Consider the following 14,331-nt stretch of genomic DNA (forward strand, 5'->3'; position numbering starts at 1 on the left):
ATGGGCACAAGGAGGCTGTTCAAGTATGAAGTTTATTACATGAAAAACAAAATGACATCTCTTAAAAGAAAACAAAAAAGTAAATGAAGGGATTGCTTTGTTCCCTGGGCTCAATTCTCAACACACACATGAAGCTTCTGGCTGCCACTTTGTTCCTTTGTGTTGCAAAACAAGCAGTGCACATGACAGCATTGGGACGTTTAAACATGAAGCGAGCATCCTAAAGAATAAGATGATGACAAAGTGGTATGGCTCATTGAGGAGGGGAATGGATGCTTGTAAAGTGCAGAAAAGTTCTTCATGAGCACACTTTCTAAGAAAGAAGAAAAAGTCAACAGTGTTTACGTAACCAGTAGAGAAGAAGCGGAAGACAACTTCAACAGCGACGTTTCCATCTGTCCAAAATGGCCAAGTTTGTTTGTCTGAATGTTGATTTTCCATCTCCATGACAACAAAGCGTGTGTGCGCCGTCTCTTCCACAGTGATGTTTTTACATGCCGAAACATCAACTTTTCAACCTCGACCTTTGTAAACAGCACGGAAGCAGCAAGACGCTGGCTATTAAACGGTGATTCAGTGCTCGTTTAGCCTTTTTAAAATGTCACTGCTGGCGTTTGGATCAAACCCTGCAGAAGATAACTCTTAAAAGACGAGCTTGCGGTGTGATTTACACACACACACACAAAAGTTAGCAAGCACCGTGAGGCCAAACGAGGCTAAACTATGTCAAGTGTGACAGAAAATCATGCAGTCAAACGTAACACACAACAATCAAGTAACATTTGCATCCAGTGATGTTTGTATATAAACCATATATATATATAAACCATATATATATATATATATATATATATATATATATATATACAGCTGTATATTGAAACGTCTTGATAGGAGGGGGCGGGGTTTGGATCACCTGTCAGTCATGTCGTCACACAAGGACTCCCCTGAAGGTACATAAGATAAAAAACACCATCAGGCCTGACTTATGACACTTTGCTAGAAATGTAGTGGAAGATGTAGCATACTGGAAAAGCTCCAATTAACGCCTCTACTCAATCAACCACGGAGTCTGCAAAAGCAAATAACTGCCAGGACTTCGAAGTCGGTCAAAAGATACTGGCATCAACAGTTGTGGCTGTAGGCAACCAGCTGGTGTTGTTGATTGCTGATCGTTATTCAAGTTTCCAAAAAATTAACTTAATATATTTAGAATCGTACCAGCCTGCTCTCGATTAACAAGATTAACTTCTTTGCACTTCAGCAAAAATAATTCCCCCCCCGGCTACTATTAGAGCATTTACACTAGCACTTCCAAGCGATGTAAAGTACTGCTGGTTGTGGTGAGTGTGTCGCCATGGTTACCTGTGTCATAGCGCCGTGAGGTGGCGCTTTGCAGAGCCTCCACCTCTACTTCGTCATCCTCCTCCTCCTCCTCGGTGTCACTCTCGCTGCTGGTCGTCGCCACCACTAGGATGGAGGGGGGCGGGTCTAGATAGGGAATAGGACATAAGAGACAAGGATATTTATGGCACTGAGTGGAAGCTACCTCTGTGGCGTCCCCCAGGGCTCTGTCCTTGAGCCTGTTATTTTCCTTTCTCTACATTTTGTGGCTTCCATCACATATTTTGTCATGAAAACACACACCTGAGGAAAAGTGTACGTCATCGCTGGACCGCGGCTGGGAGGACGAGGGTCCCTCCAAGGACTGATGGGAGTTTCCTGAGCTTTCGGATTCAGAATCCAACCTGTGGGAGAAAAGACGTTTTAAGCCAAGAAACTTGAAGCAGTGGTTGCACTGAGATGGAAAGCAGTGAAGTCGCACCCTGGGGTCCGAATACCGCAGTTCTTGCTGTCCGCCATGTAGATGGACGTGACCATGGAGTAGAGGTCCCTGACGCTGGAGGTGTTGGGCGTGTACACCTGCTCTGTTGAGGAGCTGACCTGGGCACCGTCTGCTGCCTTCAGCCCTCCTGAAGAACACCTTTATTTTAGTTGTCATTCCAAAGAGCCTTTTGACCCTTTTTCCACTTAGCGACACCAGTGGGCAGGGAGCAGACACACACATGTAAATGTTGGAAGGGCATGCGGTGTGTGTAAAGCAGGGGATTCTATACAGGAAATGGACTGAATGGTAAGGCAAAAAATGCTTTAAAGCATCGAGTATATGATGTTGCCAAGACAACGACTAACCGTCTGCAGCATCTTTTGGATGCGGGCTGATCTCTGTGGCTGCCTCCGCTCCTCTCACATCTTTCTCCATCTCCTCTGGACTGCAGCGTTTCCCAGCTGGAGCACCACTGCTTTCCAGGACGGACGACAAGGATTTCCTGCCTGGAAATAGAAATAAATGCAATACATGTGTCTGTGGTACAAATCTGAACAGAAGTGTTGCATCTTCTCACCTGGGCGGCCGGGCCTGGATCGGACCGCTCTCACCAGCTGGGCCAGCTCAGCGTGTTTGTGAGCGGTGGACGTCTCCGGGTCGATGTGGTGCGATGGCACCTCCTCAGCATTGAAGATTCCAGATGGGCCCGGCTGGGGCTCGGTGGACGCACGAGCCTCCAGCACCTGGCTCTTGACGTCCGACATCTTGCTGCGGACCTCGGCCATCTGAGCTTTGAGGCGGATGAGGACTGCAGAGTCTGGGGCGGATCGCCGCACCACCTGAGGGCGACGCTCTCGCTCTTTCCTGGAGGACAAACCAGCTGGAACGGAAAAGGGACCTTCTTCGAGTTACTGTTGTCATGAACAAGAAGAAGAACGACCTGCCGCACCTTGGCTGTGGAGGAGGGGGACGGGCGGACGAGGTTGAAGCCCCCATAGAGCTTCCACGTTGTTATGCTCCTTGAGATCCAGCAGCTGGATCAGGACGGCCGGGTCGATGTCAAGGAGGCTACCTGACCCATTCACACCACCTCCAGTGGCGGAGGCGCCACCCCCTCCGCTGGCACCGCGGCCAATGGCGGAGCTGCGATGAGACGAGCGCAGAGACGTGCTGGTGGCACCTGAAGATGATTAAACACAACACGACCTTTGTGTTGCTTCTGAGGACAGGTCCACACATTTTAAGTGTGTGCTTTGGTCATTCCTCTAATTTCTTTTCCCAGATTTGGGAAAAAAATAAGAATTTTTTCCCTCACTTGCATGTCAATTATAGCACCACCTATAACTGTGGCATTCATGATAGCCAGTAAATGTCATTACAGTGGGTGTTAACTATCAACGATACATGATATACATTTTAATACAATAGCACTGTACATTATAATCACATTTAAACCAAGAACAAAGCAAGAATTTAGTTGATGTCAAATGACATCAAAACAATGATATGGCTAATAAGAGATTAAGAAATAATGTTATTACATTCATAAAACTAAATAAAATATACCTAATAATCATATTTAAGAAATGTTGTAGTCTTGGTGCCACAAATGTCACAACTGCAGATTCCAGATGGACACATGTGATCACACACCCCGCCCCCCCATGCACAGTTGCACACACTAAGTGTTTCTATATCAGTGGCCAACAGTGACTCATACTCTTCATGCCTTCAACACCAACACAAGTCAGCTGAGGAGGAGAACGAGGCTTTTGTCCAGTCAGTCTGCCAGTCTAGAAATGTTACATTTAACTGCTTAAATGCTTTTCACACAAAAATAGGATAATCTATAAGTCACTCAATCGGGTGTTAGATGAGACACAGAACATTTTTATGAGGACACGTCACATGCACACACACACACGTGCACACAGAGTCAGAAAATGGAAGTAAGATTCTACCAGTGGCTCCATCCAGGTCATCAGGAAGCTCTCCTTCCTCAGTGTCGAGGTTCCCGATAAAGTCTACGTCGTTCTCTCCCGACCTGAATGACAAACCATAAGAATGAAGGGACATTTTATGAGGTAGAGAAACACAAGCTGGGTTACAATAAGATGTGACATTTCCAGCACTGTCACCTACATGGTTTCTTCATCGATGTCGTTCTCCTCGGTGTTGCTGGTGGCTGTGGAGCTCCCCGAGGTGCTGCTGAGGTCCAGTGGGTTCACCTCCTCCTCTGTGAGACAGTCCACCTCCAGGTCACCATCAGACAGCTCCTGAGTATAACCAGGAAGTCTTTGGAGTAACGTCAGCAATCATCTGGACAGAGCTAGGTCGAGTGTGAATCCTTACGTTGGAGTCATCAAGATGCTGGACCCGCTCGTTGTCTTCGCTTCCCTTTTTGGCGTTGTTCAGCGTGGTCTGGATGTCGCCGTCGCTCTTGGCAGCACGGGGGTCCCTCTCAGAGGCTGGCGCCAGCCTCAGGTCGGAAGGGGAGGAGCTGCGTGAGGAGCGATGGCGGAATAGCTCAATGGCCAGCCTCTGAAAAGTGGAATACAAGCACAGATCCTGTTAATTCTCTACCTTTAGACACTCATTCAATAGCGTGAGCAAATTTGTTTTGGCTCCTACTGTACATCAACTAATCCTCTCTCCGTCTCACCTCTTTAAGATTATTGATCTGCTGGACGTATCCACTCTGGGCCGATTCCAGCTGGCTGATGTACCAGTATTGGTCTCTGCACTTCTGGAAGAAGGTGGGGGATCGCACCTGGTATCTGAAGTGTTACACACATCAAATAGAGTTACAACCACGCAAATGCTGCCAATACGAGCAGGATGACAGATGGGAGCGTACCGCAGCACCAGAGTGTCCGTCTGCATATTCAGGTAGCCTTCACTGGCCAGGAGGTCCAGCCTGAAGAAGCGGTTGTAGCCCCAGCACTCGCCCACCTCAAAGTCAGAGGCAAACTCACGGATGATGTTCTTGCTGGGGTCGCTGGAGGCCTGATGGACCATCTCCACCCGGTACTCATACCTACAGCAGAACCATGGTGGCGTCACAAGGAGAGACGTGATGAAGGAAGTAGTTGCTGTTCTGTTGAGACCCACTTTGACGTTTCAGGGAGTCCAGCAGAGAGTTCCAAGAAAACAGACAAGTAGTTTCCCCGAACTACACCATTGCCGTCCTGAGAGAAGAAGAATCCAGAGAGAGATGCGTCAAGTTTTGCACAGAACGGACTTTCCATCTACAATTTATCAGGTGGAACTCACCGGGTAGACTTTGAGTCGCCAGCAGAGGCCAGATATCTGAAGAGGAGGACTGTACACAGGGTCGGCTCGCTGCCTCAGAGTGCTACAGAACACAAACATATACTGAACTCACACTTTCACTTTCCTGAAAGATCCTCATTAGTTTGTCAGTATTGAATATGATATGTTACAATTTGGAACTGGAGTAAGGTGGGTGAAGTGTCTTGCCCCGGGGACAACACCACAGTGACTGGGTGAAGGGAGCGAGGATCAAACCACCAACCTTACTCAACGACCTGCTCTACCTCCTGAGCCAATGTATCTACTAATGTCATTTCCACTGAGTTACACTCCTCTGCCCTCTGTGTACATGGGACAAATGGCGATTGCATTTATTAAAATGATTTGTTCCATTCTGCTGTATAACTGGAATTTATATGACTTTGTGGATTAATTCCACTCTGCTGTCATTAACTACAATGATTCACTTTTATTATGCACAAGAATGTAGTCGTAAGGCGGTCGAGTGGTTAGCGTGTAGACCTCACAGCTAGGACACAAGGGTTCAATTCCACCCTCGGCCATCTCTGTGTGGAATTTGCCTGTTCTCCCTGTGCATGCGTGGGTTTTCCTCCCACATTCCAAAAACATGCTAGGTTAATTGGCGACTCCAAATTGTCCATAGGTATGAATGTGAGTGTGAATGGTTGTTTGTCTATATGTGCCCTGTGACTGGCTGGCGACCAGTCCAGGGTGTACCCCGCCTCTCGCCCGAAGACAGCTGGGATAGGCTTCAGCACCCCCCGCGAGCCTCGTGAGGGAAAGAGGTAGAAAATGAATGAATGTAGTCGTGGGTGCTGTGGGTCTGACTTTTGAGTGTTTTTATTGTATTATTATGAATTGTGTTGTTTATCATTAATAATGTGCACAGGGTGGTCACATTCCAGTCATTCTCTGACTTTGCTATGTCGTATATACACAAGTGTATATACAATTTCATGGAATCACCTAAGGCCCTGGCCTACCGCTTCCAATCATGCCAAAATAGAGGGGAAGCGCGTTTTAGTGCATACGGTTCTTTAGGCAGGGTATGATTGGTCTAGTGTGAGTACACCCTAAGGAGAGCCCATAAAAGTACTGTATCCACAATAAGACAATTTTCATGTGCCAGCCTCTATGTACGCACTTAGAATGCATCATACAGTTCTTGCAGGATTACAGGTCAGGGTGCTGGACAGCTTACCTGAAGTTGACCAAGACAAAAGTGCTGGAGTCGTAGGCGGGAACCAACTCGCTGGAAGCACACAGAGGCCGCCCATTATTGCTTGCAGCAACAAACTATTCAGTGATGTTGGAATGTGTCATATTGAAGCTCAACATTGACATTTTACCTGGTGAAGTCGGGTGGGACCGGTGTGGTGACGAAAGACTGCATGGGCTTCCTGTGGACCTGCTGGAACATGAGCAGGATCTCCGGACTCTTGGAGATCAGCTCACTCTTACTGCAGGAGTGAAGCTGTGACACACACACCGCCAAAAACATGTATATAATATATTGGAGCTGTTTCTACACCTTTATGCAGATAAAATAATAATAACACAGTGCAACTGTGCTGTTTATTTTTAGGTGTTTTTCCATCGGACATAATTGAAATAATCTGTTGAAAAGTTACAAGTGCAAAATTAAGTTACCCAATGTCTATATTCCGTAAACAAGTAGTACATGAACAGTTTCAGTTGTGCAAGTGTAAAACATTTACTGCAGTTAGACAGAGAGTTCTTTTGGAACAAGTATTGCAAGAAAAAATGCTAAACTGCAAACGCAAAATACACAAATTTAATCCTGCAATACGCATGACGTCACACGAGACGTGCAATTATACAATTTTTTTTTCCAAAATTGTTCCTAGTCTCAGTGGAGTTTGACAGCTCTATCCATTATTAAATGATACAGTCTAATGCTACAGTTTTGTGTATGTAAACAACAACACAGGTCCACATAAATGGAGGAGGAGTCTCCAACCTGATGCTCCACCTCCTGCAGGAGCGACTCCAGCAGCTCCGTCTCCTGGGTCAAGGACGTCTTCTGGCCTGATGGAGGGTGGGGGGGTGGTGGGTGAGAAAGGAAAGGAGGAGGAGGAGAGTGTTTCTATTTTCAGCAGCACTTCAGTGCAGAACGTCACAAGCCCTGATGGAGGTTGGCTGGAGGGCTGGCTGGGTGCGTGCAAGTGGGTGCTCGTCTTGTGTTTATGTGGGCCTGAGTGCATGCAGTCTGGATGAATATTTCATACTGTGTATATCAGACGCAGCTAAATGGAGCTTCTCACTATTATCAGCAGGGAGTCTGCACCATTGTGTTAAGACGGCTGACTGGAACTTTAGATGCACGCTTATGGGCAGGCTGGGAGACTTGCACTAACAGCGTGCATGTGTGTGTGTGTGTGTGAGATTTCAACTAGTGTGCCTAGGAGTGAGACGCCCTCAAATCCTACCCATGAGTGTGATGAGTTTGTTCTTGAGCTGGTTGTCCAGACGAGCAATCATCATTTCCACTGCATTACGGATCTCACGGACCCTCTCGTCCTTCGCGCCCCTGACAGCCTCCACATTTCGCTCCTGACACACACAAGCACGCACACTGTTCAAATAGTTTCAAAAGGTTCTTATCATAGTCATTTGACAGCTAAATTTGACACTTTAGCGCCATCTTGTGGATGGTAGCAGTGCACACTCACATTCATACATATGGACAATTTGGAGTCACTAATTAACCCAACACGCATGTTTTTAGAATGTTGTAAAATAAACCAATTAAATAAAAATCAGAGAGCTTATGTCTTCCATTCCACAAGAATTCCAGTTGAAACCAATTGGGTGGCTCAAAAGCCGGTCGCAAATTCATTTTAAATAAAATCTCATGTTAAACGCTTTACTACTTCTTAAAATAATACTCGATGAGTATTATTATATGTATTCATATATATGTATTTTAAATAAAGATTTACTTTTAAATCACCCTGTACAGTGGAATCTGAGTGTCGCCTTGATCTCTGGTTAGCAAACAATATGTGAAATTAATAAAGTCTGGAATGGACTAATTAAAATTTACATTATTTTTAAAATAATAAAAAAGGAAATAAAATAAAACATGACACTTCATGACACTAACCCAGGTTCCCCTGTATTATGTTGTCAACTAATAAACTATTAAACTATTTGTTGCATATGACAACATGAACAAATAGAAAAGTTGAAGTAATCGAGTGTGTATTCCATACATTCATTGAGAATTCTCATGGTGCAACCCACCCCCTGCAAACCATGTGTGCTCACCACTTCCTGCACCAAGCTGATGAGCTCCATGAGGCGTCGCCGCAGTTTGGCCACTTCCTCCTTCACCTTGGTGACGTGCTGCTCGTAGATCTCCACCAGAGGCTTGAAAGTGTGGCCTCCATGCTGGATGCACGGCAGAGGAGAATACATCACATCATTGCAATACAGAGGGCAAGGTGGATAGACTGCAGTTATTCCAGTTGTGGTTACCATTCCTCCCCAGAGTGCGCACTGGTGGCAGATGCATTTTTTACAGGTCCAACAGAAGACACTCAGCTTCTCATGGTGATTCTCACATCTGCACAGGTAACATAATACATTTATCAAAGGTAAGGCCTTCATTAAAGCGCTGCACAACTGCATGTTTATAGTAACATTTGATATGATGATTTCATGGGCTCACTTGTCTTTGTCGTTGTCCTCTTGCTTGGTGAGGCTGCAGAGCTGCAGTGTGTCCAGCTGCTGTGTGACCTCCTCAGCCCAGCGACAGTTCACCAGCTCCCTCAGCTGCAGCGGAGCCCTGCACGTGCACAACACAACTACAATCACATGCGAGAACAACATTTCAACAGCACGAATACTCAACATGCTAATGGCCTTCAGAGGCTATTTCTCGCAGCTTACCGACAATGCGGACACTGCGCACGCTGCTCTGTCAGCCAGCGCTGTCAAAGCAGGAAGAGATGACAGTTGAATGAATTTAAGCGTATCAACTGAATGGATAATTGGAGGTACCTACTCGTATGCAGCTGAAGCAGCAGAGTTTTGAGCAGTGCGGGCATAGGCGAGCATCTCTCAGCTTCTCCATGCAGATGAAGCAGCGGAACACCTCAGCGATGCTCTGCACGCAGACAAAAGCAAGCATGAAGATGTTAACAGTGTAACAATGTCCCCCGCGTCCCCTTCGCTCCTCAGACTCCAACCTCCTGGCACTCCCCTGTAAGACCAAGTTCCGAACCTGGGGTGACAGAGCCTTCTCCATCGCTGCCCCCAACCTTCTGGCACTCTTTGCCCCATTCACTCCGTGCTTGCCCTGACCTTCCCAGTTTCAAAAAACAACTAAAAACCCACCTCTTTAAATCTGTTTTTAATGTCTAACTTTTTATACCTGACTGCTGTGCCCCACCCAGCTTTTACTCATCTTTTAACTGTGTATAAACGAATGAATGTTGTATTTTAACGTATCTTTTACACTGTTTACTTGTTTTTATTCAACTCAATTTTTCTGTAAAGTGTCTTTAAGTATTTTGAAAAGCGCTATACAAATAAAATGTATTATTATTATTATTATTATTAAAATACGACACCTGAATTGTTTGTCTGACACATACCTCAACACTTTGCTCATCCATTTCCGCCAGTTTGAGTCCGGTATCTCAGATGCTAACCGACAGAAGGACCACCAGAGTAGTCTAGGGCGCAAAAAAAAAAAGAATAACAAGATGAGTATTGTGCATTTAAGTTGAATATTCACTGGCGAATAACAGCTCTTTTTCCCCATTGCAATCACACTAAAAGCCCTTTCACTGCAATGCATGTGTGTGAGATGCATTACAGCGTAGCAATAGATTAAAGTACATGTATTGGTCCCCGGGGGGGAAATCGGGAATTCACTGAGTGTCATACACAACATTACAGAGACAACAAACCACAACCTAACAACATACAATCAACATGGCAGTAACGATAACAGCAGCAGTACAGTAACAGGCCAGACAGACAGATCAGCGGGGCCTGCTATTCAGGCTTTTCCCAAGACCCCCTGAACTTAATAGTTCTGTATCTTCCCCCTGAACACTAGGGCTGTAAATCTCTATGCGACAGACCATGCAATTAGCACCTAGATAAACAGGTTACGATACAATTCAAAAGTAATATATTTTGAAAACAGAATGCTTTGATATCGTATGGAAAGGCTCACTTTTATGATGTACGTAATGTATAATGTAAACTTGAATACACTGTATACATATTTATGAGCAAATACTCCACTGTGTCTTTCATTTATATTAAACCATATCATGGCTGTTGTATGGCTACATAAACCACATAAATAATAAAAGACTGCACGTACAAATAATAAATTACTTGCTGTAATTTATTATAAGGTTGGTTGTGAATTGGGGAAGTAGAGGTTAAGAGAGATGATACTGGCACTGCACAATCTAATGATATGCAAATATTGTGTGTTTACTTGCCTTGAAGTAACACAAGTTATCAACTTAATGTACTTATAATGGCAGGTCAGCCCTCATGGTTATATTATAGAAGTTGCGGATTGCATGAGATTAAGCAGGTGTACCTAATGTTGTGGCCGGTGAGATACTAACTGTATAACGGTTGCTGTCAATGTCAGCTCCAATAGAATGTCCAGCATTAGCAACCCACACGGCAAAGTTAGCATAAAATCAAACGGCAGCGTGTATTCATAAAGGGTGAAACATGAGAGGACACTGCTAATAAAAGATTCATTTGTCCAAGTGAGAGGCCAGCTAGCTTAATGGCTATTAGCTGGTGTCGCCCACCTACCAGAGACTCGTCTTTCTTACGTCCCACACTGCTTAAACGACGTCGAAAAAAAACAGTTTAACCTACATCTTCCGTTTTTGTAGGAGAGCTAAAGCGTCGTCTGCGGTGCTATGCATTTACATGAAAACGTAAAAAAATGTCGGCCATCAGACGTCAAAGCGGACAGGATGGAAACCTTCCCAAGTTGGCCGTCAATTGCAGACGCAATGTAACGAAGGCGCCTGTCCCTTAGCAATGCCCAATCAGAGCGCTGCATTTTCTTCACTTCGCTGTTATTGCATGTACCGAGCAGCTGAACGAACGCTATCGCCACCTTGTGGTAGTAACGTGCACAGCCTGTAGATGGCATTAAAGAGGAGCAATACTGTAAAATTGTAACACATTAACGGTTTTATGCTAACGTTTTTTTTGTATAATTCATTTTTATTTTGCACTTTACTCTCTACTCAACTGACAATGACTAAATGTGAAATTGCCATTATTTTATTTTTCTCTTACCCCAATATAGTTACCCCTCACAGGTTTATTCTCATTTGATATTGTATTTCCAGTATTGTTCTTTGTAATGACCATGAGTACAGTTATGTTTACATTACTATTGTCTGTAAGCCTGTATGTTTGAAATCGGCTGCCTGTTTATGTTCATTCATTCATTCATTTTCTACCGCTTTTCCTCACGAGGGTCGCGGGGGTGCTGGAGCCTATCCCAGCTGTCTTCGGGCGAGAGGCGGGGTACACCCTGGACTGGTCGCCAGCCAATCACAGGGCACATATAGACAAACAACCATTCACACTCACATTCATACCTATGGACAATTTGGAGTCGCCAATTAACCTAGCATGTTTTTGGAATGTGGGAGGAAACCGGAGTACCCGGAGAAAACCCACGCATGCACGGGGAGAACATACAAACTCCACACAGAGATGGCCGAGGGTGGGGATTGAACCTCCTAGCTGTGAGGTCTGCGCGCTAACCACTAGACCGCCGTGCCGCCCCCTGTTTATGTTAAGTTCAATATTTCATTGCTCCTAAAATGAAAAATTGTAAAAAACTACTATTATTGTAATGCACTGTAATTTCAATTTATTGAAATCGCTCTGCCACAGGTTTAAAAAAATGTTTACATATGTGACTTCTGTTTCATTATTCAATTGGCAACGTTTGAGTAAACTTAAACATTGACATAATTACGCACAGTTATTAACATTTCAAGATTCATACATGTATACAGTATACACACACCCCTTGGACATTTTATTAGGCAACTTTGCAAAAGTTGCTTTGCTTGCAGTTTGCAGAGAGGGGTGCTAATTCAACAATACAGTATGTAAAGTATATTAGTGTGGTTGTGCACTTCAAAGCGCAGGACAGGGGGTTTCCAATGTTGTGATTAGCTTATTTAGCTGCAAGGGGCAAAATATTCCAAACAGTACAGTGTAGTACAGCTCACCACGAAAAAACACATTAATTAGCATATTGTTTCAGACTATTAAAAGTGAGCAGAGTGATGTTGATAAAAAGCTGCATTTCAGGTGGGAATCCTGAATTGGTGGTCATTGGTGGCGTCACAAAGTGTGGAGGCCGCAACATGGCAAGAGAAGTCATCAGTAATACTCATTTAGATGATAGCACTACGTTGTTATCGTATTTTCCACACAGGTGAGACTGCGAGAGAGACTTTGAGTGTGTGCGCTTTGGCAGCAAGTCCCATTGTTGTTTTATGCAAACTGTCTGTGGCTGGATAGGGTGCATGGCGGTGTATGCAAATCAGTCTCTCAGCCAGCCAGTGCGGAGTGTACTGCACAGGTGAGCGTTCCTCCACTTTGGAAAATGCCAAAGTTGTAGCAGCGGTGGATTTCCCAAACTTTTTTTTTGCCATTCCCACAGTTTGCACTTGAGAATCCAGGCAGACAGCACAAATCGTCCACCTGAGTGAGGTAAGTCTCTATTTTATCTCAGAAAAGCAACAACGAATAGTCACCTCTACGTCGTATGTGGCGTCTCTCCCATGAATATTATAAACACCAGTGGAGATTGGTGTGGTCTTGTGCTGGGGAGGGCTCATTAGAATAAAGTCAAAATGATTTTCCTGGCCGGCCTGAGCGCCCTCATTGTCCTGCTTAATATGTAAGCAATGGTGTAGGAAAATCAGCTGTGTATATCGTTGCAGATAGGAAGATGAGCGCAGACACTCTGGAGAGGTCGGACGCTCAGGCCGAGCAGCAAGGTGAGAACACCACACTCAATTTCATTCATGTACACCTTGTATTTATGTGGACGTTGTGGAAAAATATCTTTATATACCTGAAATCCATATTTTTGGACATTTTTTGCCCTCTTGTGTGGCTGCAGGGAAATCAAAAAGTAGCTCAGTCCTGCAAGAATTAACATTATTCTAATGCTGTTGAATCTGTGATTTATTGTAATGGTCATTTTTGCATGCTGTGGAGCTGCTTTGTTAAGACAATTTTGGGTTGGAAAAAGGGCGAGAAAGTCTTTTTAGTTATATTTTGAAGGATTTATAGCACACTTCATACAAGTATGATAAATTGACAGAGGGTATGTTCATGCCTGATTGAATGGTCGCTGTAATCGGATTGGTTTTACTCACAGTTCTATTTGGCATTTCATTTGGAAAGTGAGGTAGAAGAGCAATACATTTTTTTTAAAATGACCAAAAAATGACAATGATACTAAAATAACAGATTTAACCAACAGAGGACGCTTATAAGTTTGCACAGCATCTCTTTTTAGCATGCAATCATTATACGTATTTCACACGCAAGCATCATTTTGGCCTGCGTGTGTGTGCGTGTGTGTGTATTTGTGTGTGTAGTGGCAGTTGGCGGCCACACCAGGATGCACCTGAGGCTATTTGCTGAGAAATGCTTTGGGCCCCGTGGCCGAGGACAGCGACAAAACAAAACACAACATGAAAAAGGGAACAGTCAACACAAATGCAGAACATTCACTCAAACAATGGCCATACAGTCAAATATGGCCGTTTTCTTCTAGACCCTTTGTGTTGTACTGTAGCGCAATGTGGACTTGACAAACATCTTCACCACTAAATGCTGCGAAAATGAGAAACTCAATAAGTAAGACTTATTGACCATGACCATTTCCGAAACCGCTGGGTGTTTCATACTTGTGTGTCTCATAGTGTCTCATACTTTAGTGTAGGGGACATGCAACGATCATTAAAGTTTTTATTGACGTTGTTATTTAACGTCATATGCTTTCAGTTTACTTTGAATGCTCCATGTTACAATTCACAACTCCACATGTCCGAAAAGGAGTAGGAAGAAGCACCATAATTATTTAACCCCATCCCCTCTGTGTATCCCATCCATAGCTAATACATACAGTATGTTTGCTTATACAACAT

The 14,331-nt window shown here is 44.4% G+C and overlaps 2 protein-coding genes across 5 annotated transcripts in view; one reads left to right on the forward strand and one right to left on the reverse strand.

Moving 5' to 3' along the window:
* Positions 1–14,331, reverse strand: part of trim37 (tripartite motif containing 37) — a 26,135-nt gene continuing 11,804 nt past the window's right edge. For 2 of the 3 annotated variants that reach the window (XM_058087733.1, XM_058087734.1), the window contains exons 3-26: positions 9,745–9,825; positions 9,153–9,254; positions 9,038–9,078; positions 8,817–8,933; positions 8,624–8,711; positions 8,414–8,536; positions 7,573–7,696; positions 7,104–7,171; positions 6,472–6,596; positions 6,324–6,374; positions 5,102–5,183; positions 4,940–5,016; positions 4,686–4,865; positions 4,491–4,605; positions 4,181–4,369; positions 3,971–4,104; positions 3,790–3,872; positions 2,778–3,008; positions 2,406–2,708; positions 2,194–2,334; positions 1,826–1,973; positions 1,648–1,748; positions 1,366–1,491; positions 1–947 (exon numbers count right to left, since the gene is read on the reverse strand). In XM_058087733.1, the coding sequence (XP_057943716.1) occupies positions 913–947; positions 1,366–1,491; positions 1,648–1,748; positions 1,826–1,973; positions 2,194–2,334; positions 2,406–2,708; positions 2,778–3,008; positions 3,790–3,872; positions 3,971–4,104; positions 4,181–4,369; positions 4,491–4,605; positions 4,686–4,865; positions 4,940–5,016; positions 5,102–5,183; positions 6,324–6,374; positions 6,472–6,596; positions 7,104–7,171; positions 7,573–7,696; positions 8,414–8,536; positions 8,624–8,711; positions 8,817–8,933; positions 9,038–9,078; positions 9,153–9,254; positions 9,745–9,765 (2,805 nt within the window). In that variant the 5' untranslated portion in view covers positions 9,766–9,825 and the 3' untranslated portion in view covers positions 1–912. Of the gene's footprint in view, positions 948–1,365; positions 1,492–1,647; positions 1,749–1,825; positions 1,974–2,193; positions 2,335–2,405; positions 2,709–2,777; positions 3,009–3,789; positions 3,873–3,970; positions 4,105–4,180; positions 4,370–4,490; positions 4,606–4,685; positions 4,866–4,939; positions 5,017–5,101; positions 5,184–6,323; positions 6,375–6,471; positions 6,597–7,103; positions 7,172–7,572; positions 7,697–8,413; positions 8,537–8,623; positions 8,712–8,816; positions 8,934–9,037; positions 9,079–9,152; positions 9,255–9,744; positions 9,826–10,942; positions 11,176–14,331 lie in introns of those variants that run through there. The other variant, XM_058087732.1, reaches the window with a different exon arrangement.
* Positions 12,730–14,331, forward strand: part of pou2f3 (POU class 2 homeobox 3) — a 15,806-nt gene continuing 14,204 nt past the window's right edge. The window contains exons 1-3 of one of the 2 annotated variants that reach the window (XM_058087744.1): positions 12,730–12,749; positions 12,831–12,880; positions 13,114–13,170. In XM_058087744.1, the coding sequence (XP_057943727.1) occupies positions 13,122–13,170 (49 nt within the window). In that variant the 5' untranslated portion in view covers positions 12,730–12,749; positions 12,831–12,880; positions 13,114–13,121. Of the gene's footprint in view, positions 12,750–12,787; positions 12,881–13,113; positions 13,171–14,331 lie in introns of those variants that run through there. The other variant, XM_058087743.1, reaches the window with a different exon arrangement.

Source organism: Doryrhamphus excisus, chromosome 11 (assembly GCF_030265055.1).
Source record: "Doryrhamphus excisus isolate RoL2022-K1 chromosome 11, RoL_Dexc_1.0, whole genome shotgun sequence".
Classification (NCBI taxonomy): domain Eukaryota; kingdom Metazoa; phylum Chordata; class Actinopteri; order Syngnathiformes; family Syngnathidae; genus Doryrhamphus; species Doryrhamphus excisus.